The sequence below is a fragment of the Dendrobates tinctorius genome, unplaced genomic scaffold, assembly GCF_039654945.1.
Source record: "Dendrobates tinctorius isolate UK_male_01 unplaced genomic scaffold, ASM3965494v1 ptg000029l, whole genome shotgun sequence".
In the NCBI taxonomy this organism is placed as follows: domain Eukaryota; kingdom Metazoa; phylum Chordata; class Amphibia; order Anura; family Dendrobatidae; genus Dendrobates; species Dendrobates tinctorius.
The window spans coordinates 20,962,399-20,989,784 of record NW_027361697.1 but is presented as its reverse complement, the minus strand read 5'-3'; the positions used below and the strand labels follow the sequence as shown (position 1 = coordinate 20,989,784).

Below are 27,386 nucleotides of genomic sequence, written 5' to 3'. Positions count from 1 at the left end.
ACAAACCTCTGCAGTTGCTGCATGCGACCAGACTACTGAATTTGGACAGTGTGCATTGTTCTGCCCTCTGATATAGGGCAGGGTATTATGTGCTTGGTTATTTATAGCACCATCTAGTGGTGGCTGAATTTATAGCAGTGTTTTTGATAGCATTATATAGTCTGTGCCTTTAACAGAAGCAATGCACTATTGGGTTGAAGCAGTGCTTTGTGGGAAGGAAGCAATGTATTCTGGGATGAAGAAGGGCCATTTTGCTTCTGTGTATATCATAGGATGCACGTGTTTACCTGTCCTTCTTAATTCTCCAACTTGAATTTGTTATCCGGTTAAAGCACATCTGGTAAGCTTAATCTTTCTTACAATGCAGTGTGTGCAGAGAGTTTATTAGCTGCATAGTAGTCAGTGCTCAGTAGACATAACTGGACACCTGTGTTTTTTCTATGTAAATTGCATCACACTAAATGCTTCCTGTATCTGTGTTAACTGTGTGATCATCTTCCCAATACTTATGTATGTCATTGTATTCTTTATAGTTTTACAGCATGTTCTATACTCTTCACAAATAAACAAGTTAGACTACAGAGAACAGTCTGCTTATTTTGGAAGACAGAGCTGTGGTGTATGCTGGATTGCACATCGTGTCAGCGTGCCTGAAGGCAGAAGAGTAAAACAGATCGCCATACGCCGGCGACAGAGAATTCAAGCTGTAAGGGACCGCTATCATCAAGACTGCTCCTCACACGGGTACTACAGCAGCCGCCATACAGTCGCAGGAGACAAGCCAAGGGCTCAGTAAAGGACCGCCGGTCGCACGCGGTGATTGCATAGACTGTACGGGACCACTAACACCCACACTGCTCCGCATACGGGTATCATAGCAGCCGCCATACAGCCGCAGAACGCTACCGCAACCCGCCAAGAAGTGCTACATCTTTCCCGTCACGTGGAAGCTGCCATACATAGACTGTTTCCCGCCAATATCCTAAGCAGCACTCAGCTAAACGCACAATGTCTCGGAAAAGTACATCTTCACTCAAAACAAGGTCACGAGCAAGCTCCAGCAGGTCGTCCTTAGCAGAGCTAGCTGCTGTCACTCGCGCCGAGGCCGAAGCAGCCTAAGCGAGATCCTCCTTCGCCGAACGAGAGATGCATCTAAAGCTGAGGCGAGCAGATCAAGAAGCCGAAACCGTACATTTGCAGGCAGAGAGAGAAGCCAAAACCGACCGTTTGCAGGCAGTGGGAGAGACAGAAGCTGAACGTCTGCAGGCAGAAAGAGAGGCAGAAGCTGCACGTTTGCAAGCAGAGCTAGAAAGACTTGCGGCAGACAAAGAGACAGCACCTGCAATAGCTAAAGCAGAGTATTTGGAAGCTATGAAAGATCCTGATTCTGAGAGACACAGCAGCATTCTCGGACCAGATCTAGAGCAGCAAGATCCAGCGCAACGCGTCGCAGAGTACGTCCGTCAACATTCTGGCGTAGCTGACAGCCCTGGCGCATCATATCATAGTAACATAGTAACATAGTTATTAAGGTTGAAGGGAGACTTTAAGTCCATCTAGTTCAACCCATATCCTATCCTAACTTGCCCTAACATGTTGATCCAGAGGAAGGCAAAAAAAACCCATGTGGCAACAGTAAGCTTCACATTGGGGAAAAAAATTCCTTCCCGACTCCACATACGGCAATCAGACTAGCTCCCTGGATCAACGCAATATTAAGGAGACTAGTGTATATACCCTGTAATATTATACTTTTCAAGAAAGGCATCCAGTCCCTTCTTAAATTTTAGTAGTGAATCACTCATTACAACATCATATGGCAGAGAGTTCCATAGTCTCACTGCTCTTACAGTAAAGAATCCGCGTCTGTGAGTATGCTTAAACCTTCTTTCCTCCAGACGTAGAGGATGCCCCCTTGTCCCCGTCACAGGTCTAAGAGTAAAAAGATCATTAGAAAGGTCTTTGTATTGTCCCCACATATATTTATACATTGTAATAAGATCACCCCTAAGCCTTCGATTCTCCAAACTAAATAACCCCAAGTGTAATAACCTGTTGGCCCATGCCGATTACCAGCGATCCAACCCCGAGCTTCACTACCATAGGCGAGGAGACGTCCAGCACAGAGATGTCGACTACAGCTACCGTTCCACTGAAAAGAAGGTACAGCTCCCATCCCGCCTTAAAGAGACACATTCACCAACAAGGTATCACACAGACTAGCCAGAGTCACAAGCATCTTACAGGTATGGTGATGCACCACACACTAGACATGACTATCTTACACTGGCTCGTGCCAGCACTGACGGAGCCATCAAGGACCTTGCAAAGTTCCTTGCCCGCCAAGAACTGGTTACAAAGGGACTTGTAAAGTTCACTGACAAACCCGAGAACTATCGGTCATTTCGAGCCTCGTTCCGGAACGCCATTCATGGTCTGGACCTTTCTTGTGGTGAGGAGTTAGATCTCCTAGTAAAGTGGATTGGAAGTGAGTCAGTCGAGCATGCGAAAAGACTGAGAGACATAAATGTAAAGCATCCTCGCACAGCCCTACATAAGGTGTGGGAAAGACTCGATGAATGCTATGGGGCAGTAGAAGTCATAGAGAATGCTTTATATAAAAGAATTGAGGATTTTCCTAAGATAGGACCTAAAGTTTATCTAAAGCTTAGAGAACTGAGAGATTTGTTGAATGAGTTGCAGGTTGCTCAGCAGGAAGGAGACTTGTAGGATTGGCATTCTTAGATACCGCTAGGGGTGTCAATCTGATAATACAGAAACTTCCTTACAACCTACAAGAAAAGTGGATTACATGTGGTTGAGTATAAACACAATCATAATGTATCATTTCCTCCTTTAAATGTATTTGTTGATTTTGTCACCAAACAATCTAGGATTAGAAATGACCCTAGTTTTGATTTTACTCTGTCGTGTTCCACTGCCACTGGTGTCAAACCCGGTAAGACACCCGTGGCAGTCCACAAAACTAACATTGATTCCACAGGCCCTCCTCACAAGGTGAATAAAACCCCTCCAGACGAGAGCAAACCTCAGGATGTCAGTAAATATTGTCCTCTACACAAGAAACCACATCCTCTACTAAAATGCACAGCCTTCAGGGAGAAGTCTTTAGAGGATCGTAAAGGTTTCCTCAAAGAGAACAACATCTGCTTCAAATGTTGTGCAGAATGCAGCAGCACGGATCACAATACAGCCTTGCACCCTGGATCACCTCCACGAGTGTTGTCGCAAGCAGAGGAGCACGATGGAAAGCAAAAAGACACTGACGAAGACACCCCGGATGTCAGCTCTAAATTTACTGAGATCTGTAGAGGACTCACAGGAGGAAGGTCCTGTTCAAAAATTTGCCTTGTCCAAGTTTATCCCGCAAGGACAAAGCCTTCAAGATTTATGCAATCCTGGATGACCAAAGTAACAGGTCTGTAGTCAGGTCCATCTTCTTTGACAACTTCAGCATTGAAGGCCCTGGTTCTCCCTACACTCTGAGAACATGGAGAAAAGCAACCGGATACAAAGTGGAGTCCATAGATGGCCAGACCTGCCTATCACTACCGACCATCCTGGAGTGCAACCAGATTCCTGACAACAGGTCAGAAATACCTTCAGGGGAGGTGGCGACATATCACCCCCATCTAAAGCGTATAGCCCACCTGATACCTGAACTAGATCCAGGAACCCCAATAGCTCTACTTCTGGGAAGAGATCTACTACAAGTCCACAAGGCTAGAGAATGTATAAACGGCTCCGGGAACGCTCCGTACGCACAGAGGCACGACCTTGGATGGGTCATTATAGGAGGCGTCTGCCTAGGAGGAGCACACAAGCCGGCTTTAGTCGACAGCATGCTTACCCATACTCTTGAAAATGGACGTCCGTCTCTCTTCCAGCCATGTAAGAGTAGCTTCCTGGTAAATGAGTTGCCACACAAGCTGATCCTCCCTGTGAAGACCACTCATGTGACGGCGACCAAGATCACATAGGGTGCACAGTTTTCCACAGAACAAAAGAGGACAACAAGGTAGCAATGTCCGTAGAAGACAGACTGTTTTTGGACATCATGGATCGAGAGATGGTAAGAGATGAGTCAAAGAGTTGGATGGCCCCTCTACCATTTAAACCCCAGAGGCAACGCTTACCCACCAGTCAGAAGTCTTGTAAAGGTTGGCACCATTGCAAACACGCATTTACCGCTCCGAACCTGGAAAATGCCAAAAACACGATAGTTCGTACCATACAACGCGAGTGTTACACCAAAGAAATAGACAACCTCAACAAAGGTCAACCCATTTCTAGAGACAGCATCTTGAAAAAGCTTGCTCCAATAATTGACCAAAACGAGCTGATACGAATTGGAGGTCGTCTTCAGGAAGCCAAGGTGGAATTCGTGGAAAAACACCCTGTAATAATTCCTGGCCATCATCATGTGACTACTCTGCTCGTACAGCACCATCATGTTTTGGTGAAATATCAGGGCCGATTGTTTACCGAAGGGAAATTCCTCACACATCTCTTTTGCTCCGACTATCCATAGTCCAGCAGTTCGTAAACTCATCTTCAACTGTGTGACTTGTCGCAATCTCCGCGGCGCGACTCAAAGCCCAAAGATATACATTAAAACCATGATAAAAACATGACAGGCATCCCACGAGTACATAGCAATTAAATGTAACATATGAAAACATATAAAGCATGATATAATTGCCCATACCAAGTCTGACCCAACTATAAGGATATATCAGCAAGCCTCCCTACAATGGGCACCCACTTGTCTGCTTTTGTATTACAGCTTTCAACCTCCCATTGTGTTTTGGATATTGTCTGGTTTGGCATACTTGAGTATTGCATTGTTAATTTTGGTGATTTTTTTTTGTGCGGCCTATTATGGCCTGTATGCTCAAACCAGTTAGCATGAATGGCTATATAGATTGAATAACTTCATTCAGTGATTGTCTAGTATTAGGGCCTTATGGTCCCCATGAGCCTAGTTGTAGGGAGGCTTGCTGATATATCCTTATAGTTGGGTCAGACTGGGTATGGGCAATTATATCATGCTTTATATGTTTTCATACGTTACATTTAATTGCTATGTACTCGTGGGATGCCTGTCATGTTTTTATCATGGTTTTAATGTATAACTCTTTTGCATCAATAAACATTTTCACATTTTTCATATTATATTGTTGGTTCAGTGTGCGCTTTTTGCAGTGGTGCTTTTTCTTTCTCTTTTATAGCTTATTTTCCACTGTTGCGGCACCTGACCTGTATATATTATCTGTTTATTGGCACAGTTAGTGCGCCCTACCTTGCTTATTGTACAATCAAAGCCCAAAGATGGCCAATCTCCCATCAGACTTAGTATGGATCCTCCCTTTACCAACGTTGGACTGGATGTATTCGGGCCATGGTCTGTGGTTGCACGGCATACTAGAAGAGTCCAAGCGAACGCAAAACGCTGGGCAATTATGCTTACCTGTATGTCCATCAGAGCGGTCCACATCGAAGTGATTGAATCCATGGACACATTAAGTTTCATAAATGCACTCCGACGCTTCTTTGCCATCAGAGGCACTGTGAAACACATTCGCTCTGACAGAGGCACAAATTTTGTAGGAGCAGTGAAAGAACTCCAAATTCCTTCCAACCTAGACATTACCAGTGTGGAAAGATACCTAAGTGAACGGGGATGTACCTGGACCTTCAATTTACCACACTCTTCTCACATGGGACGTGCTTGGGAGAGGATGATAGGAATAGCACACAGAATCTTAGACTCTATCTTCTTGCAAGAAGGTAGCACAAGACTCACACACAAAGGTTTGACTACATTCTTGGCAGAAGTTTCGGCCATCATAAATGCCAGACCACTGACTGCACTCTCCAGTGATGCTGAAAATCCAACCATTCTCACTCCCGCCATCTAACTCAGAAAACCGACACTCCTAGCACTCCACTGGGAGAATTCAGCAACAAGGACCTCTACAGACGTCAATGGAGACATTGAAGGCTGGGGAGAGTAAACTATTCCTCAGACCAGTTGCGGAGCTAATTCTATTGCTTTCGCCTAAAGAGCTTGTAAGTGGCATCAGTTGATGCCAAGCGGGGAGTATTCTGCCCTCTGATATAGGGCAGTCTGTTTTGTATTATGTGCTGGGTTAATTATAGCACCATCTAGTGGTGGCTGAATTTATAGCAGTGTTTTTGATAGCATTATATAGTCTGTGCCTTTAACCCCTTCCCGACCAATGACGCCACACAGGCGTCATGAAAACTGGTGCCAATCTGACCAGTGACGCCTATGTGGCGTCATGACTTTAAAGCCCCCCCTGCGGGTCGGGTGACCGGGGTCACTAAAAGGTCACCCGACCCGCAGATACAGGGGGCTTTGTTCTTCACCATAGGGGGCGTGGCTTCGCCCCGTGACTACGATCGATCTGATTGGCTGTTAAAAGTGAAACAGCCAATCAGAGCGATAGTAATATTTCATCAATGAAAATTGAAATATTACAATCCAGCCATGTCCGACGCTGCTGTAGCATTGGACATGGCTGGTGACAGCGATCTGCCCCCCGCCACTGAATGACAGCGGCGATGTGCCGCCGCCGTCATCATCTCCCCCCCCCCCCGCCTTCCCTCTGCTCCCCCGGCTTCCGATCGCCCCTCCTCCCACCCCCCGGTACTCACCGAGTGCCGTTGTGACTCCCGGTGTCCCGCGGTCCCGGACCATGGGCGCCACCATATTGGAAAATGGCGGGGAGCATGCGCAGTGCGCCCGCCGGCTGCAATTTCCATTAATTCATTTTGATCACTGTGAAATTCTCACAGTGATCAAAATAGAATGAAAAGTAAATAAACCCCCCGTTTAATAACCCCCATAGGCAGGATCAACTAATAAAATAAAGAAATTATTTTTATTTTTCCATTAGGGTGAGGGTTGGAATTAGGGTTAGGGTTGGAATTAGGATTAGAATTAGGGTAGGGTTGGAATTAGGGTTAGGCTTGTGGTTAGGGTTGGGATTAGGGTTAGGGGTGTGTTGGGGTTAGGGTTGGGATTAGGGTTAGGGCTGTGGTTAGGGGTGTGTTGGGGTTAGGGTTGAAGTTAGAATTGTGGGGTTTCCACTGTTTAGGCACATCAAGGGGTCTCCAAACACGACATGGTGCAACCATTGATTCCATCCAATTTTGCATTCAAAAAGTCAAACGGTGCTCGCTCCCTTCCAAGCCCCGATGTATGCCCAAACAGTGGTTTACCCCAACATATGGGGTATCAGCGTACTCAGGAAAAATTGCACAACAACTTTGGGGGTCTAATTTCTCCTGGTACCCTTGGGAAAATAAAAAAATTGGGGTCTAAAAAAATATTTTTGTGGGAAAATTTTTTTTATTTTCACGTCTCTGCGTTATAAACTTCTGTGAAGCACTTGGGGGTTCAATGTGCTCACCACACATCTAGATAAGTTCCTTGGGGGGTCTAGTCTCCAAAATGGGGTCACTTGTGGGGGGGTTCCACAGTTTAGGTACATCATGGGCTCTGAAAATGTAACATGATGCCCGCAGACCATTCCATCAAAGTCAGCATTTCAAAATGTCACTATTATTATTATTATTATTATTTATTTATTGTTATAGCGCCATTTATTCCATGGCGCTTTACATGTGAGGAGGGGTATACATAAAAACAAGTACAATAATCTTAAACAATACAAGTCATAACTGGTACAGGAGGAGAGAGGACCCTGCCCGCGAGGGCTCACAATCTTCAAGGGATGGGTGATAATACAGTAGGCGAGGGTAGAGCTGGTCGTGCAGCGGTTTGGTCGATCGGTGGTTACTGCAGGTTATAGGCTTGTCGGAAGAGGTGGGTCTTCAGGCTCTTTTTGAAGGTTTCGATGGTAGGTGAGAGTCTGATATGTTGTGGTAGAGAGTTCCAGAGTAGGGGTGATGCGCGAGAGAAATCTTGTATGCGATTGTGGGAAGAGGAGATAAGAGGGGAGTAGAGAAGGAGATCTTGTGAGGATCGGAGGTTGCGTGCAGGAAAGTACCGGGAGACGAGGTCACAGATGTATGGAGGAGACAAGTTGTGGATGGCTTTGTATGTCATGGTTAGGGTTTTGTAATGGAGTCTCTGGGCAATTGGGAGCCAGTGAAGGGATTGACAGAGGGGAGAAGCTGGGGAATAGCGGGGGGACAGGTGGATTAATCGGGCAGCAGAGTTTAGAATAGATTGGAGGGGTGCGAGAGTGTTTGAGGGGAGGCCGCAGAGCATGAGGTTGCAGTAGTCAAGGCGAGAGATGATGAGGGCATGGACTAGGGTTTTTGCAGATTCTTGGGTGAGGAATGAACGGATGCGTGAAATATTTTTGAGTTGAAGTCGGCAGGAAGTGGAAAGGGTTTGGATATGTGGTTTGAAGGAGAGATCAGCGTCAAGGATTACTCCGAGGCAGCGAGCTTGTGGGACTGGGGAGAGTGGGCAGTCATTTACTGTAATTGATAGGTTCGTAGGGGGGGTCACGTGAGATGGGGGAAAGATGATGAATTCTGTTTTGTCCATGTTGAGTTTCAGATATCTAGTGGAGAAGAAGGATGAAATAGTGGACAGACATTGAGGGATTCTGGTTAGTAGGGAGGTGATATCTGGTCCAGAGATGTAGATCTGTGTGTCATCAGCATAAAGATGATACTGAAAGCCATGAGATTCTATGAGCTGTCCCAGGCCAAAGGTGTAAATAGAGAACAGCAGGGGCCCTAGGACTGAACCTTGTGGGACTCCGACAGATAGGGGGCGAGGTGAGGAGGTGGTGTGTGAGTGGGAGACGCTGAATGTCCGGTCTGTTAGGTATGATGAGATCCAGGAGAGGGCCAAGTCTGTGATGCCGAGGGATGAGAGGGTCTGTAATAATAGGGAATGGTCCACTGTGTCAAAGGCAGCCGACAGGTCCAGGAGGAGGAGGACAGAGTAGTGTCGCCTGCTCTTGGCAGTTAAGAGGTCATTGGTGACCTTAGTAAGGGCAGTTTCAGTGGAGTGGTGTGACCGGAAGCCAGATTGTAAGCGGTCGAAGAGGGAGCAAGAAGAGAGATGGGAGGACAGTTCAAGGTAGACGTGTTGTTCCAGTAGCTTGGAGGCGTATGGGAGAAGTGATATAGGGCGATAGCTAGATACAGAGGATGGGTCAAGAGAGGGCTTTTTGAGGATAGGTGTGATGGAGGCATGTTTAAAGCTTGAGGGGAAAACACCAGTTGTTAGTGATAGGTTGAAGAGATGGGTTAGGGTTGGGATGAAGACTGTGGTGAGGTTTGGGATGAAGTGGGATGGGATCGGGTCGAGTGCACAGGTGGTGAGATGTGATCTTGAGAGTAGAGTGGAGAGTCGATCTTCTGTAATGGTGGAGAAGTTGGTTTTGAAGGTGGAGGGCTGGGAAGTCGGGAGGAAGGGCTCTGGGGGTTGTTGACCAAAACTGTCCCTGATGTTATCAATTTTCTGCTTGAAAAATGAGGCAAAGTCTTCAGCTGAGATGAGTGGGGAGGGAGGAGGTGCTGGGGGGCGGAGGAGAGAATTGAAGGTGTTGAATAACTGTTTAGGGTTGTGAGACAGGGAGGATATGAGAGATGAGAAGTAGGTTTGTTTAGCTGTGGCGAGTGTGGTCTTGAAAGTAGTGAGGGACTGTTTGAATGCGATGAAATGCTCGTTGGAGTGGGATCTTTTCCATCTGCGCTCAGCAGCTCTGGAAGCTCGCCTCAGCTCTTTGGTCAGGCTGGTGTGCCAGGGCTGTCTGTTGATTTTGCGAGTTTTGGTATGTGTAAGTGGGGCAGCGGATTCCAAAGCTACAGCTATTGTGGTGTTATATAGAGCGGCAGCGTCATCCGCATTGTGTAAGGAACTTATATCTGTAAGAGGGAGGAGGGATTCGGAGAATGAGTGTAGGTCAAGGTGTTTAAGATTCCTGCGAGGGTGTGAAAGTTTGTGGGGTGGGGATTGTAGACATGGAGTGAAGAGGGAAGAGAATGTGAGCAGGTTGTGGTCAGAGAGAGGAAGAGGTGAGTTAGAGAGGTTAGATAGGGAGCAGAGGCGGGTGAAGATGAGGTCCAGTGTGTGGCCATCTTTGTGGGTGGCTGTAGAAGACCATTGAGTGAGGCCGAAGGAGGAAGTGAGAGATAGAAGTTTAGTGGCAGCTGAGAGGGAAGTGTCAATGGGGATGTTGAAGTCGCCCATGATGATAGTAGGGATGTCCGCGGAAAGGAAATGAAGTAACCAGGTGGTGAAGTGGTCAAAGAAGGTGGTGGCTGGCCCTGGGGGGCGGTAGATGACAGCCAGTTGGAGGGGGAGTAGATGCGCACAGAGTGCACCTCAAAGGAAGGGAGGGTAACAGAGGGTGGCAGTGGGATTGGGGTGAAGGAGCAGGTATCTGACAGGAGAAAACCAACTCCTCCACCATGTTTGCTGCTGGGGCGGGGGGTGTGAGAAAGGTGGAAGCCGCCATACGAAAGTGCAGCAGGAGAGGCTGTGTCAGAAGGGGTGAGCCAGGTTTCGGTGATGGCGAGGAAGGAGAGTTTGGTAGTAACAAAAAGATCATGGATGTAGGAAAGCTTGTTGCAGACAGAGCGAGCGTTCCACAGAGCTCCTGTTAGTGGGACTGGGGAAGCGGGGGCTGGGTGAATGGGTATAAGGTTGGAGAGGTTACGGAAGGTTGTGATAGAGCGTGGATGGGAGGTAGAAATGACTGTGGGAATGTGGTGAGGAGGACCAGGATTTGGAGAGATATCACCAGCAGTGAGAAGGAGCAGAGAAAGTGTTACCAGGTGGGAGCAGGAGAGGGCATGAGGGGGCTGTCTGTGTTTGGAGACAGAGGATTGTATGTTAAGGAACAGTTTTGAGGCGGAGGTGAGGTGGATGGGGAGGATTGAAGAAGAGATGAACAGTTCCTTACTAGGAGTAGGGATTAGGGGAATTAGCAGAAAGTGAAGGATTATTGGGGTGAAAGTGAAAACAAACAGAAACATTGTTTACAGTGACTGTGTCCAGTTACCTTCAGTTCCAATTCTGGTTTTAATTCTTAAATTAATCTTCACACTTCTAGCACACACTTATAGCAATCACAATGCAGACTGAAGTCTATGCAGACTTGTACTCTGCAATATATGTACAACTAAGTGCAGTCAGGTGTGAAGCAGAGAGGAGTGGTCTCTGCTCATCTTGGCCAGACAATTAAGAGTGGACCAGATGTATATGATCAAGCCAGAGTAAACAAGGTCATAAATAACACTGGGGTAAGCTGGGGTTAGCTGAAAGGCATACCATGTGAATGCTAGGTGCAGAGGCAAGTCTATGTGCAAAGCTGGGTGACGCACTGTGTGTCCTTCATAGACAGACAGCAGGAGAGCTGGGTGGATGGACATACCATGTGAATGCTAGGTGCAGAGGCAAGTCTATGTGCAAAGCTGGGTGACGCACTGTGTGTCCTTCATAGACAGACAGCAGGAGAGCAGGAGAGCTGGGTGGATGGACATACCATGTGAATGCTAGGTGCAGAGGCAAGTCTATGTGCAAAGCTGGGTGACGCACTGTGTGTCCTTCATAGACAGACAGCAGGAGAGCAGGAGAGCTGGGTGGATGGACATACCTGTCGGAAGAATACTTCCCTTCCGAGCCCCGACGTGTGCCCAAACAGTGGTTCCCCCCCACATATAGGGTACCAGCGTACTAAGGACAAACTGGACAACTTTTGGGGGCTAATTTATCCTGGTACCCTTGTGAAAATAAAAAATTGAGCACTAAAAAATAATTTTTGGAGGAAAAAATATTTATTTTCACGGTTCTGCGTTATAAACTTTTGTGAAGCACTTGGGGGTTCAAAGTGCTCACTACACATCTAGATAAGTTCCTTAGGGGTCTAGTTTCCAAAATGAGGTCATTTGTGGGGGAGCTCCAATGTTTAGGCACACAGGGGCTCTCCAAACACGACATGATGTCCGCTAACGATTAGAAGTAATTTGCATTTCAAAAACTCAAATGGCGCTCCTTTCCTTCTAAGCCCTGCCGTGTTCCCAAACAGTGGTTCCCCCCCAAATATGGGGTACCAGCGTACTCAGGACAAACTGGACAACAACATTTGTGGTCCAATTACTCCTGTTAGCCTTGTGAAAATTAAAAATAGTGTGCTAAAAATCATTTTTGAGGAAAAATTATTTTTTATTTTCCCTGCTCTGTTATAAACTTTTGTGAAGCACTTGGGGGTTCAAAGTGCTCACTACACATCTAGATAAGTTCCTTAGGGGGTCTAGTTTCCAAAATGGGGTCACTTGTGGGGGAGCTCCAATGTTTAGGTGCACAGGGGCTCTCCAAACGCGACATGGTGTCCGATAACGATTGGAGCTAATTTTCCATTCAAAAAGTCAAATGGCGGTCCTTCCCTTCTGAGCCTTGCCGTGCGCCCAAACAGTGGTTTATGACCACATATGAGGTATCTGTGTACTCAGGAGAAATTGCCCAACAAATTTTAGGATCCATTTTATCCTGTTGCCCATGTGAAAATGAAAAAATTTATGCTAAAATAAAATGTGTTGGAAAAATTAAAATGTCCATTTTTTTTCTTTCCACATTGCTTTAGTTCCTGTGAAACACCTGAAGGGTTAATAATCTTCTTGAATGTAGTTTTTGAGTAGCTTGAGGGAAGCAGTTTTTAGAATGGTGTCACTTTTGGGTATTTTCTGCCATATAGACCCCTCAGTGACTTCAAATGTGAGGTGGTCCCTAAAAAAAAAAAAAAAAATGGTTTTGTAAATTTTATTGTAAAAATGAGAAATCGCTGTTCAAATTTTAACCCTTATAACTTCCTAACAAAAAAATATTTTGTTTCCAAAATTGTGCTGATGTAAAGTAGACATGTGGGAAATGTTATTTAGTAACTATTTTGTGTCACATAACTCTCTGGTTTAACAGAATAAAAATTCAAAATTTGAAAATTGCAACATTTTCTAAATTTTCACAATTTCTGATTTTTTTTTTTTTTTCACAAATAAACGCAAAAATTATCGACCTAAATTTACCACTATCATGAAGCCCAATATGTCACGAAAAAACAGTCTCAGAATCGCTAGGATTCGTTGAAGCGTTCCTGAGTTATTACCTCATAAAGGGACACTGGTCAGAATTGCAAAAAATGGCCTGGTTATTAAGGTCAAAATAGGCTTGGTCATGAAGGGGGTTAACAGAAGCAATGCACCATGGGATTGAAGCAGTGCTTTGTGGGAAGGAAGCAATGTATTCTGGGATGAAGAAGGGCCATTTTGCTTCTGTGTATATCATAGGATGCACGTGTTTACCTGTCCTCCATCTTAATTCTCCAACTTGAATTTTTTTATCCGGTTAAAGCACATCTGGTAAGCTTAATATTTCTTACAATGCAGTGTGTGCAGAGAGTTTATTAGCTGCATAGTAGTCAGTGCTCAGTAGACGTAATTGGACACGTGTTTTTTTTTTTTTCTATGTAAATTGCATCATACTAAATGCTTCCTGTATCTGTGTTAACTGTGTGATCATCTGCCCAATACTTATGTATGTCATTGTATTCTTTACAGTTTTACCGCATGTTCTATACTCTTCACAAATAAACAAGTTAGACTACAGCGAACAGTCTGCTTATTTTGGAAGACAGAGCTGTGGTTTATGCTGTATGCTGGATTGCACATCGTGTCAGCGTGCCTGAAGGCAGAAGAGTGCATAGCTCTGGTCATGCGACGACTAGATTTCTCTGTGTTCTATTAGGGCCCAATTCATTATTACACTTGAGCCTTTTTTGTCTAGTTTTTGGTGTTTAACTGTTTTTCATTTGCCCCTTATTTTTTTTAACTTTTTTTTTTTACTAATTTGTGCTTGACTGTTTTTATTTTTTTTTTTTAGCTAGAACTGTAGAAATAGACATGGAACGCGCATCCTAAAATTCATCCTTTGATCTAAAAATTTACAAACTGAACACGAGGTTCTTAGTTTAACATTCTGATCAGACTGTACGAAGCCCATTGCCACGTTACATAGCTTACAGGCTCACTTATGCGAGCGTATAAATCGGACAAGTGCAATGCAAGAAAATATCGCATTGCACTCTAACTTATGTTCTTCAATGAGTCAGTGCTCATCTGCGACTATTTCCTCTGCTCTAATCGAAATAAAATTTCAGCCATGCTGCGATTGTCTACGAGAATCGGAAAGTTGATGGGTGCAAAAAAAAACAAAAAGAAAAACAGGAAATTTCATCAGCCAAGTACAATAATTTCACAGCCCGAACTGTCAGAATAGAGAGAATCGATAGATATATAGAATGCATAGAGTAGATGGATATATAGTAGATAGATTGATATCATGTAAATATATAATTTCACAAGCCCCCTACATATTAGTAAACTTGCCTTTCATGTGGCACTACAGGGTGTTTAGCTTTGTTTAATCTAATAAATAATTTTAAAAAGTGCAGAATATGGAATAGAATATCTTCTACCTATCTATATCTGTATATACCGTAAGTTTACATAACTAATAACGGAAACTATCTTTAAATTACAGATTATAGTACGTAAAAGATATTAAAAACGCATACGGATGCTAGGTGAGAAAAATCACATTGTACTCGCCTGACACTCATCCTACTTTTCTGGATCAGCATCAGAGCGATTTATTATTATTTTTTTTTTTCCCGTGTGACTCCAGCTTAGGCCGGTTTCACATTAGCGCATTTTCAGCGCGCGCACGGCCGGGGGTAGCTCCGCCCCCGAGCCGGCTCTCTGCCCGGCGTGCCCGCCCCTTGCTTGTAGCGCCGCCTACTAGCGGACAGCGGCGCCTGCGATCGGCGCACCCTATCTTTAGCATAGGGTGCGCAGATCGTGCGCAGGCCGTGCGCTAGTTGCGCTTTGACCTGCGCTGCGCACTTTTGACGGTGCGCCGTGCGTGCCAAAATCCGAAAAGTTTGAAGGGGCGGGCACGCCGGGCAGAGAGCCGGCTCGGGGGCGGAGCTACCCCCGGCCGTGCGCGCGCTGAAAATGCGCTAATGTGAAACCAGCCTTAGATCTACTCACCTGGTGTTAGTGCTGTGCGCTGGCCATTGTTGCTGTGGTTTTGTGCTGGAGTGGCCTGAAATCATGGGGCTTCAGGCTGCCCGTCCTGTTGGTACACTGTTTCTGTGACGGTGGGTGACACACAACGCCGCACCTTTCAGGCTAGAGACCCACTGGGTGGTTCACCGTAATGTGGCATACAGTCTGATCTGAATGTTAAACAAAGAACCTCATGGTCAGTTTGTAAATTTTTCCCTGGTAGCATCATTATTCTTACTATTATACATTTATATAAATGGCGCTTTACATATGAAAAGGGGAAATATGGACAGGTACAATAAACATGTGTAAGACAAGGGACACACAAGTACAGAAGGAGAGAGGACCCTGCCCGCGACGGCTCACAGTCTACAGATCAATGTATTAGTTTTGGAATATGTGATCCATGTTGTGTTTTTGTTTTTTTTTTTTTTTTATGTCTGCCATTATGGGTGGCGTTTGGGATTTCCAGGTGTTTTCAGCTTTTTTTTTTTAATCAATTTAATACTCACTAAGTTTGGGTACAGATGTAGTCCAGGCCCCTCTACTCATCCCTCCTAGAGTGATTTTATGTTTGGAAGATATTTTGGTGCAAATTTTGTGTCATTTTCATACAACCTACAATTTCTTGCAATGCACAGGTGAAAAATCATTTAACCGCCAGTGTAGATTTTGAAGAACTTGGTGCAAAAACAGCATTGATGGCTGCAAAAAAACAAAAGTGTATTAAAAAGAAAATGCAAATCAAGAATTGGGACCTCAGTATAAAGTATTTTTGGAGAGTAAGAAGATTCCAGAGTATCTGGAGCAGGGGTGGACATATCATTGGTGCAACCTGTGCAGCCGCACAGGGGCCCAAGAGGTGAGGGGGCCCATTTATACCTCCAAAGCAGGTGCAGTTTTGCATTCTTGGCCCATGTATTGTTCTTGCACAGGGGCACTTTTCTGACTGTATCCGCCAGTGATCTGGAGGAAACCAGCACAAAGAGGAAGAATGATACAAATGCACAAAGCACAGTGAGCAAAAAGAAAAAAAAATGTAACAGTGAATCTCCAGGGCGAGATGGCATATCGTCCACTTGTGTAATTTTCTTTTTGGCGTGTGACGTTGGGGTGCTCAATTTTGGCCCATATTCTGGGGTGGAAGGCAGGGTGCAGAGGTAGCACACTCATTCTGTGCAGAATTCCATTACCCATAGTGTCGGCGAGTGTTTGGCTGGGGTTACAGGGTGCACAACCAAAAAAAAACGTGGAATGGTGCCGCTTACATAGCGACATAACCCAGGTGAATGGCGTCATATTGGCACTCACAAAGTACCGTCACAAACAAGTTGCAAAAAATCCAACAGGTTCTGACTTCTTGCTTGTTGCTGTACCTTACAGCTTCCGAGGTGACACCATTAAAATGCACTATGCAGCCGCTACCATATTGTGGCGCCATAGAGCAATCTTTGGACACATGACCTGTGTGACCCCGGCTTAATGTGGGCAGATCAAAAAGTGGCATTTATGAAGCAAATATATATTTTTTTCACTAGAAAAGTCATTTTATGAAATAAAAGTCAGAAAAGTATATAAGGCTACTTTCACACTTGCTTTTTTTGCAGCGCATTTTTCCCGCAAAAAAAACGCATGGAAAAAACGCATACAAACGCTGCGTTTTTTTCAAGCATTTTTATGAGCATGCATGAAAAAAACGCAGCGTTTTTATGCGTTTTAGTGCGTTTTTACCGCATCTGCGTTTTTTCCAATATTAGTTGGCCCCTCACACTAAGGCTGGTTTCACATTAGCGCATTTTCAGCGCGCGCACGGCCCGGGGTAGCTCCGCCCCCGAGCCGGCTCTCTGCCCGGCGTGCCCGCCCCTTGCTTGTAGCGCCGCCTACTAGCGGACAGCGGCGCCTGCGATCGGCGCACCCTATCTTTAGCATAGGGTGCGCAGATCGTGCGCAGGCCGTGCGCTAGTTGCGCTTTGACCTGCGCTGCGCACTCTTGACGGTGCGCCGTGCGCGCCAAAATCCGAAAAGTTTGATTTTGGCGCGCACGGCGCACCGTCAAAAGTGCGCAGCACAGGTCAAAGCGCAACTAGCGCACGGCCTGCGCACGATCTGCGCACCCTATGCTAAAGATAGGGTGCGCCGATCGCAGGCGCCGCTGTCCGCTAGTAGGCGGCGCTACAAGCAAGGGGCGGGCACGCCGGGCAGAGAGCCGGCTCGGGGGCGGAGCTACCCCCGGCCGTGCGTGCGCTTAAAAAGCGCTAATGTGAAACCGGCCTGAGAATAATACTTTTGTGCTGTGCAGTTTATTGCACTATTGTGTCTCCGCCACACCCGGCCTTGCACGGTCACCGGAAATCGCCACAAGAATACATTTGTGTCATTCCCAGCACAAAAAAAGGAAAATCCTTCTGCCGCCCTTCTCAAAGATGGCGGCCGGGCAGTCACCGCCGGCTCACGTGACCTCAGCCCCTGCAGCTCCCTCTATGGAGGTGTGCGGCCGTTGGTGAACGCTTGTTTGTATTCACCTCCACAATGCACTGCGCGCTCCGCGGGAAACCAAAATGGCGAAGGTCTGCGACCGAACCGGGCCGTTTTCTGTATTTATGTAAACTAGGACGCCTTCAGCCGGAGCCTTCTCTCTCCATACGGCGGAGGGAGCCGGGGCGGGACGCTGACAGGACAATACCTGACTTGTGATTTCGCTGTGGAGGGCGCTGTGCACCACTGAGGTGGCCGAATGAGGTGAGCGCTGATAACGAGTGTGGGCGCCATTGTGTGGGCGCTTCCTGGTCACGTGAGCACTTGAGTGTGAGCTCTGTGACCTGACATCCCCTGCCTGCTGCATGGCTGTTACTGCTGCCATACTGTTCTCCTGTGTATAGTGACTGTATACTGTGCTCCTGTGTATAGTGACTGTATACTGTGCTCCTGTGTATAGTGACTGTATACTGCGCTCCTGTGTATATAGTGACTGTATACTGTGCTCCTGTGTGTATATAGTGACTGTATACTGTGCTCCTGTGTGTGTATATAGTGACTGTATACTGTGCTCCTGTGTGTGTATATAGTGACTGTATACTGTGCTCCTGTGTGTGTATATAGTGACTGTATACTGTGCTCCTGTGTGTGTATATAGTGACTGTATACTGTGCTCCTGTGTATAGTGACTGTATACTGTGCTCCTGTGTATAGTGACTGTATACTGCGCTCCTGTGTATATAGTGACTGTATACTGTGCTCCTGTGTATATAGTGACTGTATACTGTGCTCCTGTGTGTGTATATAGTGACTGTATACTGTGCTTCTGTGTGTGTATATAGTGACTGTATACTGTGCTCCTGTGTGTGTATATAGTGACTGTATACTGTGCTCCTGTGTGTGTATATAGTGACTGTATACTGTGCTCCTGTGTATATAGTGACTGTATACTGTGCTCCTGTGTATAGTGACTGTATACTGCGCTCCTGTGTATATAGTGACTGTATACTGTGCTCCTGTGTGTGTATATAGTGACTGTATACTGCGCTCCTGTGTATATAGTGACTGTATACTGTGCTCCTGTGTGTGTATATAGTGACTGTATACTGTGCTCCTGTGTGTGTATATAGTGACTGTATACTGCGCTCCTGTGTATATAGTGACTGTATACTGTGCTCCTGTGTATAGTGACTGTATACTGCGCTCCTGTGTGTATAGTGACTGTATACTGGGCTCCTGTGTGTGTATATAGTGACTGTATACTGTGCTCCTGTGTGTATATAGTGACTGTATACTGTGCTCCTGTGTGTATATAGTGACTGTATACTGTGCTCCTGTGTGTATATAGTGACTGTATACTGTTCTCCTGTGTATAGTGACTGTATACTGTGCTCCTGTGTATAGTGACTGTATACTGTGCTCCTGTGTATATAGTGACTGTATACTGTGCTCCTGTGTATATAGTGACTGTATACTGTGCTCCTGTGTATATAGTGACTGTATACTGTGCTCCTGTGTGTATATAGTGACTGTATACTGTGCTCCTGTGTGTGTATATAGTGACTGTATACTGTGCTCCTGTGTGTGTATATAGTGACTGTATACTGTGCTCCTGTGTGTGTATATAGTGACTGTATACTGTGCTCCTGTGTGTGTATATAGTGACTGTATACTGTGCTCCTGTGTGTGTATATAGTGACTGTATACTGTGCTCCTGTGTATATAGTGACTGTATACTGTGCTCCTGTGTATATAGTGACTGTATACTGCGCTCCTGTGTATATAGTGACTGTATACTGTGCTCCTGTGTGTGTATATAGTGACTGTATACTGCGCTCCTGTGTATATAGTGACTGTATACTGTGCTCCTGTGTGTGTATATAGTGACTGTATACTGCGCTCCTGTGTATATAGTGACTGTATACTGTGCTCCTGTGTATAGTGACTGTATACTGTGCTCCTGTGTATATAGTGACTGTATACTGTGCTCCTGTGTATATAGTGACTGTATACTGTGCTCCTGTGTGTATATAGTGACTGTATACTGTGCTCTTGTGTGTGTATATAGTGACTGTATACTGTGCTCCTGTGTGTGTATATAGTGACTGTATACTGTGCTCCTGTGTGTGTATATAGTGACTGTATACTGTGCTCCTGTGTGTGTATATAGTGACTGTATACTGTGCTCCTGTGTGTGTATATAGTGACTGTATACTGGGCTCCTGTGTGTGTATATAGTGACTGTATACTGGGCTCCTGTGTGTGTATATAGTGACTGTATACTGGGCTCCTGTGTGTGTATATAGTAACTGTATACTGGGCTCCTGTGTGTGTATATAGTGACTGTATACTGGGCTCCTGTGTGTGTATATAGTGACTGTATACTGGGCTCCTGTGTGTGTATATAGTGACTGTATACTGGGCTCCTGTGTGTGTATATAGTGACTGTATACTGGGCTCCTGTGTGTGTATATAGTGACTGTATACTGGGCTCCTGTGTGTGTATATAGTAATAATTTTATTTCTATAGCGCCAACATATTCCACAGCACTTTACATTATTGAGGGGAACAGCGACTGTGTGCTGTATACTGTGCTCCTGTGTGTGTAGCGACTGTGTTCTGCACTCCTGTGTGCACTAGTGTGAGCTCTGTGACCTGACATCCCCTGCCTGCTGCATGGCTGTTACTGCGGCCATACTATGCTCCTGTGTATAGTTATTGTATACTATGCATATAGTAATTGTGTACTGTGCTCCTGTATATACAGTGCCTACAAGTAGTATTCAACCCCCTGCACATTTAGCAGGTTTGATAAGATGCAAATAAGTTAGAGCCTTCAAACTTCACACAAGAGCAGGATTTATTAACAGATGCATAAATCTTACAAACCAAAAAGTTATGTTGCTCAGTTAAATTTTAATAAATTTTAAACATAAAAGTGTGGGTCAATTATTATTCAACCCCTAGGTTTAATATTTTGTGGAATAACCCTTGTTTGCAATTACAGCTAATAATCGTCTTTTATAAGACCTGATCAGGCCGGCACAGGTCTCTGGAGTTATCTTGGCCCACTCCTCCATGCAGATCTTCTCCAAGTTATCTAGGTTCTTTGGGTGTCTCATGTGGACTTTAATCTTGAGCTCCTTCCACAAGTTTTCAATTGGATTAAGGTCAGGAGACTGACTAGGCCACTCCAACACCTTGATTTTTTGCCTCTTGAACCAGGCCTTGGTTTTCTTGGCTGTGTGCTTTGGGTCGTTGTCTTGTTGAAAAATGAAATGACGACCCATCTTAAGATCCTTGATGGAGGAGCGGAGGTTCTTGGCCAAAATCTCCAGGTAGGCCGTGCTATCCATCTTCCCATGGATGCGGACCAGATGGCCAGGCCCCTTGGCTGAGAAACAGCCCCACAGCATGATGCTGCCACCACCATGCTTGACTGTAGGGATGGTATTCTTGGGGTCGTATGCAGTGCCATCCAGTCTCCAAACGTCACGTGTGTGGTTGGCACCAAAGATCTCGATCTTGGTCTCATCAGACCAGAGAACCTTGAACCAGTCTGTCTCAGAGTCCTCCAAGTGATCATGAGCAAACTGTAGATGAGCCTTGACATGACGCTTTGAAAGTAAAGGTACCTTACGGGCTCGTCTGGAACGGAGACCATTGCGGTGGAGTACGTTACTTATGGTATTGACTGAAACCAATGTCCCCACTGCCATGAGATCTTCCCGGAGCTCCTTCCTTGTTGTCCTTGGGTTAGCCTTGACTCTTCGGACAAGCCTGGCCTCGGCACGGGAGGAAACTTTCAAAGGCTGTCCAGGCCGTGGAAGGCTAACAGTAGTTCCATAAGCCTTCCACTTTTGGATGATGCTCCCAACAGTGGAGACAGGTAGGCCCAACTCCTTGGAAAGGGTTTTGTACCCCTTGCCAGCCTTGTGACCCTCCACGATCTTGTATCTGATGGCCTTGGAATGCTCCTTTGTCTTTCCCATGTTGACCATGTATGAGTGCTGTTCACAAGTTTGGGGAGGGTCTTAAATAGTCAGAAAAGGCTGGAAAAAGAGATAATTAATCCAAACATGTGAAGCTCATTGTTCTTTGTGCCTGAAATACTTCTTAATACTTTAGGGGAACCAAACAGAATTCTGGTGGTTTGAGGGGTTGAATAATAAATGACCCTCTGAATAAACTTTTCACAATTTAAAAAAAAATTAAACAAAGAAATAACATTCTTTTTTGCTGCAGTGCATTTCACACTTCCAGGCTGATCTACAGTCCAAATGTCACAATGCCAAGTTAATTCCGAATGTGTAAACCTGCTAAATCTGCAGGGGGTTGAATACTACTTGTAGGCACTGTATAGCAAATGTATACTGTGCTTCTGTATGTATGTGCATACATACATACACACTACCGTTCAAAAGTTTAGGGTCACTTAGAAATGTCCTTATTTTTTTAAAGAAAAGCACCGTTTTTTCCAATGAAGCTAACAGTAAATGATTCAGAAATACACTCTATACATTGATAATGTGGTAAATGACTATCCTAGCTGCAAATGTCTGGTTTGTAATGCAATATGTTCATAAGTGTATAGAGGCCCATTTCCAAAAACCATCACTACAGTGTTCTTTTGGTACTTTGTGTTTGCTAACTGTGTAAGAAGGCTAATGGTTGGTTAGAATACCCTTGAAAACCCTTGTGCTGCAAGTATGATAGCACAGCTGAAAACAGTTTGGCTGATAGTTGAGAATCTGGAGCATTACATTTGTTGGTTCCATTACTCTCAAAATGACCAGAAAAAAAGAACTTTCATGTGAAACACTACAGTCTATTCTTGTTCTTAGAAATGAAGGCTATGCCATGCGAGAAATTGCCAAGAAACTGAAGATTTCCTACAACAGTGTGTACTACTCCCTTCAGAAGAGAGCACAAACAGGCTCTAACCAGAGTAGTAAGAGAAGTGGGAGGCCCCGCTGCACAACTGGGCAACAAGACAAGTACATTAGTCTGTAGTTTGAGAAATTGATGCCTCACAGGTCCTCGACTGGCAGCTTCATTAAATAGTACACGCAAAATGCCAGTGTCAACGTCTACAGTGAAGAGGCGACTCCGGATGCTGGCCTTCAGGGCAGAGTGGCAAAGAAAAAGCCATATCTGAGACTGGCTAATAAAAGGAAAAGATTAATATAGGCAAAAGAACACAGACATTAGACAAAGATTGGAAAAAAGTGTTATGGACAGACAAATCCAAGTTTGAGGTGTTTGGATCACACAGAAGAACATTTGTGAGACGCAGAACAACTGAAAAGATGCTGGAAGAGTGCCTGATGCCATCTGTCAAGCATGGTGGAGGTAATGTGATGGTCTGGGGTTGCTTTGGGGCTGGTAAAGTGGGAGATTTGTATAAGGTAAAAGGGATTTTGAATAAGGAAGTCTATCACCCCATTTTGCAATGCCATGCCATACCCTGTGGACAGCGCTTGATTGGATAAAATTTCATCCTACAACAGGACAATGACCCAAAGCCCACCTCCAAATTATGCAAGCACTATTTAGGAAAGAAGCAGGCAGCTGGTATTCTATCTGTAATGGAGTGGCCAGTGCAGTCACCAGATCTCAACCCCATTGAGCTGTTGTGGGAGCAGCTTGACCCTATGGTACGCAAAAAGTTCCCATCAAGCCAAACCAACTTGTGTGAGGGGCTTCTGGAAGCATGGGGTGACATTTCTCCAGATTACCTTAGCAAATTACAGTAACCGCTAGAATGCCAGAGGTCTGCAATGCTGTAATTGCTGCATAGGTATCATTCTTTGACGAAAGCAAAGTGAGTTTTCATGGAAAACACAAAACTGTCTGGGTGACCCCAAACTTGTCAACGGTTGTCTAATTATATATATATATATATATATATATATATATAATACTGTGCTCTTGTATACAGTGCTGTCCTTGTGATCCTCCTTGAGATGGTTCTACTCCTTCATTGGAGTCCAGCTGTCTGGCAGTTACTGCGGCGATTCTGTGCGTACAGTGGGGACCCTGCATATAGAGTTGGGTGTGTATAGTGGGAACCCTGTATATAGTGGATTGGTGCATTGCTGCTTACGTAATGCCCACATCCTCTGGCGTTTTACACAGATAGCAATACACAGTTCTATTCCACAGAAAAAAATCCATTTATTTGTCACCATGTTCTTGTTTCGCTGTACACCGTGCTGGGGCCACAGTTCTACTTCCTGCAGCAGTTGTTCTTGTATGCCGCATGCCTTGCAGGCGATGGGACAGCACTGCGACAAGGAAGTCACTAATTATCCTACTGGTTCTGACTTGCTTGTTGTGGTCTCTGTATTTTGCAGGTCTCTTTGCAACCCCATCACCCGCATTAGCAGCGGAATACAGCCCCAGGCTGCATTTACAGTGCACCACACTGGCTACACATTAGCCGATCTACAGTCGTATGCTAGCCTTTTTACACAGGCCAGCTACAGTAAATATGATCTGTAATAGATCGCTGTGTGCTCATAGGCTGCTGCTACTCATGGATCCTCAATACACAGGAAGATGTGCTGCCAAGAATGATGATTGTTAAAGGGAGTCTCTCTGCACAGATCGACTTTTCAAACTAAGTTGAGGTGCTCGGTACATGCATGGTGTGGCCCACAAATTTAACTGCATCTTCCCAACTTCTTCTTTTCCTCTTCTCCACTTCATCCACCACCATCTTTCCCCCTTCACACTACTTTGACAGCTAGGTGGAAGGGTGCACTTAAATAATTGGCTACGCCAAGGGTGCACATTTTCTCCCCTGCAGCATTTGGTTTCAGTCCTGGGCTATGCCCACACTGGTTCAACCACTGCTCTGAGTATACAGAACGAAGGAAGGGCCAGGGGCTTGGTTGCAAACTGACAGCCGGCCCCAATGCACAGTGAGTGTCAGTCAGGGCCGGTGGTGCGGTTACAGCCATAGCTCTGTATTCAGCGGTGACTGAAACCAAACGCTGCCGGGGAAATGAAAGTTCATTTTCTCCAGCAGCGTTCAGCTAAGGCTAGTTTCACACTAGCGTATGGAGGATCTGCGGACGGCTTTGGGCTTCCTCCGTGAAGCTCCGCCCCCGGCTGCACCTCCTCCGTTCTGCCCCGCCTCTGTCGGCATGCGGCCTGCATGCCCTATCTTTAGCATTAGGTACGCAGGCCGTGCTGATGACTGCAGATGCCTCCGCATGCGTCTTTTTGACGGTGCGGCGAGCGCACCAAATGGCAACATGCTGCGCAAAAAGATGCATGCGGAGGCATCTGCAGTCATCGGCATGGCCTGTGTACCTAATGCTAAAGATAAGGTACGCATGCCGACAGAGGCGAGGCTGAGCGGCATGCTTCCCTTCTGGTGACTAGTTTCCTTTTAAGTGCTTATACGTTTTTTGACGCTGTAGTTTGTCGCCTCTCTTTGGTATGTCTTGTTTTAAATAAAGCTACTTTTTATGCTTCCTGGTATTTGTCTTTGACAAAATTTTGCTAGTCATGTGTGGCTTACATGTGTGTGTTTTTTTTTTTAAGTGTGTTTCTGCAGTGTTTTTTACCTGTGGATTTTCAGCATCTAATGCAACTCTATGTGGAAAATCTGCACATAAAACGCAGTGAAAATACACTGCCTCAAAAGCCTCATTATGTGCACACAGCCTAAGGGTACCATTACACTTAGCGATGCACCAGCGACAACGTTATGGATCGCTGGTGCATCGCTAAGTGGTCGCTAGTGAGCTGCCACACAGGCAGATCTCACCAGCGACATAGCAGGGGTCGGGGGTCGCTACTTACCTGTCAGACGAGGCGATCCTGACGTCCTCCCACCCGCGTCCACGCATCCCTCGTCGGCGCCACAGGAAGCGGCCGACGAGAAACGGTCCAGGATGTTCTTGCGCGACCAGCGATGAGCAGCGGGGGAGCCGGTCGGAGGTAAGTATCAGACATAGCAATATCGCTGCTACGTCACAAAATCGGTGACGTTACAGCGATATTGCTAGCGATATCGCTATGTGTAACGGGCCCCTAAGACTTCAGACTGGACTGTTGCACAGCTGGCCATAAAATTACAAAACTAGTCTGTAACCTGGCGTTGTAATTATAATTGACCCACGTGGATTTTTGGTTGCTGTAAGTTGTACTAAGCGCAGTCTGTTCAGACTGATGGACGTTTTCTTTGACAAATGTGCGCTCCTGGAATTCATCTTTGTTTGCCACAACATATGATTCTCCATGGGAAAATGTCCTGTATGTCATAAGAAATATCAACCGTCCTATCTCAAGAAACTATCCAGTTGTACTGTGAGGGAATAAAAAAGACTTGTGGTATGTGAATTATGACTTTGCTGGCTAATTAACAGTCTGTAACAGCAGTTTGTCATACAAACCGTCACATTAATGGTGTCCTGATGATCCAAGGGGTACATGGTGTTTATACATGTATCAGTAATGACAGTATAAGCTGTGCCATTCTCTATTCTGTTTATGCAGCGTTTCATTTTTCGGGTTTGATTATATCACATGTGAAATGCATGGTATGGCCTGTTTGTATTGCGTGTTGCGGGGTGATTCGGGTCATGCAGGGTAAATGGTGGGCTTAGGCACTGATGTGGGCAGAGACGAGAGCTTTTTGTCCTGCTGGGAGCCAGGTTGCTGCAGCCTTTGTTCTGTCTTTCTTGCAGGAGATAGTTCCCTTTTTTTTTTCTTTTCCCCCCTCCTTGTGAGATTGACAGCAGATCTTTACCTACAGAAGTGTTAAAAAAAAAAAAAAAAAAAATGGGGCCTCCTTGTTGGCTTTTTTTAGGGGTTGTCAATTTTCAGAATGGAAGAAAGAATGTCAGCATGCAGAATTTTTCTTTTTGGTTTAAAACAATAATGAATGTGGCCCCTCTGCTTCAATTTGCACCATTTTGAATATAAGGCCGTGTTCACACGTGGTGGGTTACAGTACCAGCAAAGTCTGAGAGTTCATAAAACCAGTGGGGGTGCATGAGATTTATTTTCCTGTCGGATTGGGAGAACTGCTGCGTTTTTGAAAACAGCAGTATGTCACTTCTTTTAGCGTGCTTTTTGTTTTTCAGCAAATTTGCAGCTTTTTTTCACATGTATGAAACAATGGGTTAGTGCAAAAAAAACCACAGGCATCAGTTTTTGTTGAATTTTTTTGTGCAAACACTTAAGGACATTAAATCATGCTTTTTTTTTTTTTTGGTGGGGGGCACTAAACTTGATGAACATGCAAAACATGCTTTTTGTAAGCAGCTTCTTTACTGCCATGAGATCTGTTTTTTCCTGCTGGGAAAAACGCAGCAAAAACGCAGTGTGTGAACATAGCGTAATTTTCTTTTTACAGTTCCTAAAACTGACGTGAGCAAACCCAAATTGTGCCTTTACCAATTTAACGCCATTCTCTTCCCTGTCCCCCCCCCCGGATTGTGAAAACAATGAAATAACACATGACCGGCTCGCTATTGATGTTACTGCAGTCCCTGATATATCGGATAAGGTGCCATGTGTTCCCTGGATCTCTTGTTTCCATGCAGCCATGATTTTGTTGAGAGGGAACGGGACACGCGCTCAATGTGTTTACATGTTCATATTTGCAAAAATATTGCCATATGTGTCATAAACTCTACACCGGATCTTCTGTTTTCTCATAGCTTGTCTATTTCCATATAATTATAGGAAGAAATTAATTTCACTAGTCTTGTTTATAGTTAATAACATTAATTTAAATTTTGATACGTGACCACTTTAGATATTAAGATCTGATGACATTGGGTCATTA

The 27,386-nt window shown here is 45.2% G+C and overlaps 1 protein-coding gene and 1 long non-coding RNA gene across 3 annotated transcripts in view; one reads left to right on the top strand and one right to left on the bottom strand.

Annotated features, from left to right (window-relative positions):
- MTF2 (metal response element binding transcription factor 2) overlaps window positions 1-27,386 on the top strand; it is a 102,838-nt gene that overhangs the window by 34,911 nt on the left and 40,541 nt on the right. The window contains exon 1 of one of the 2 annotated variants that reach the window (XM_073571438.1): window positions 17,397-17,841. The exons of the other annotated variant lie outside the window; for it this stretch is intronic. Within the exon in view, the coding sequence (XP_073427539.1) occupies window positions 17,837-17,841 (5 nt within the window). The 5' untranslated portion in view covers window positions 17,397-17,836. Of the gene's footprint in view, window positions 1-17,396; window positions 17,842-27,386 lie in introns of those variants that run through there. 2 annotated transcript variants of the gene reach the window in all.
- LOC141085853 (uncharacterized) lies at window positions 7,003-17,887 on the bottom strand. Its single transcript, XR_012231426.1, has 3 exons — window positions 17,786-17,887; window positions 15,085-15,272; window positions 7,003-12,766 (listed from the first exon to the last, which is right to left on the bottom strand). It is a non-coding gene; the product is annotated as an uncharacterized lncRNA (long non-coding RNA).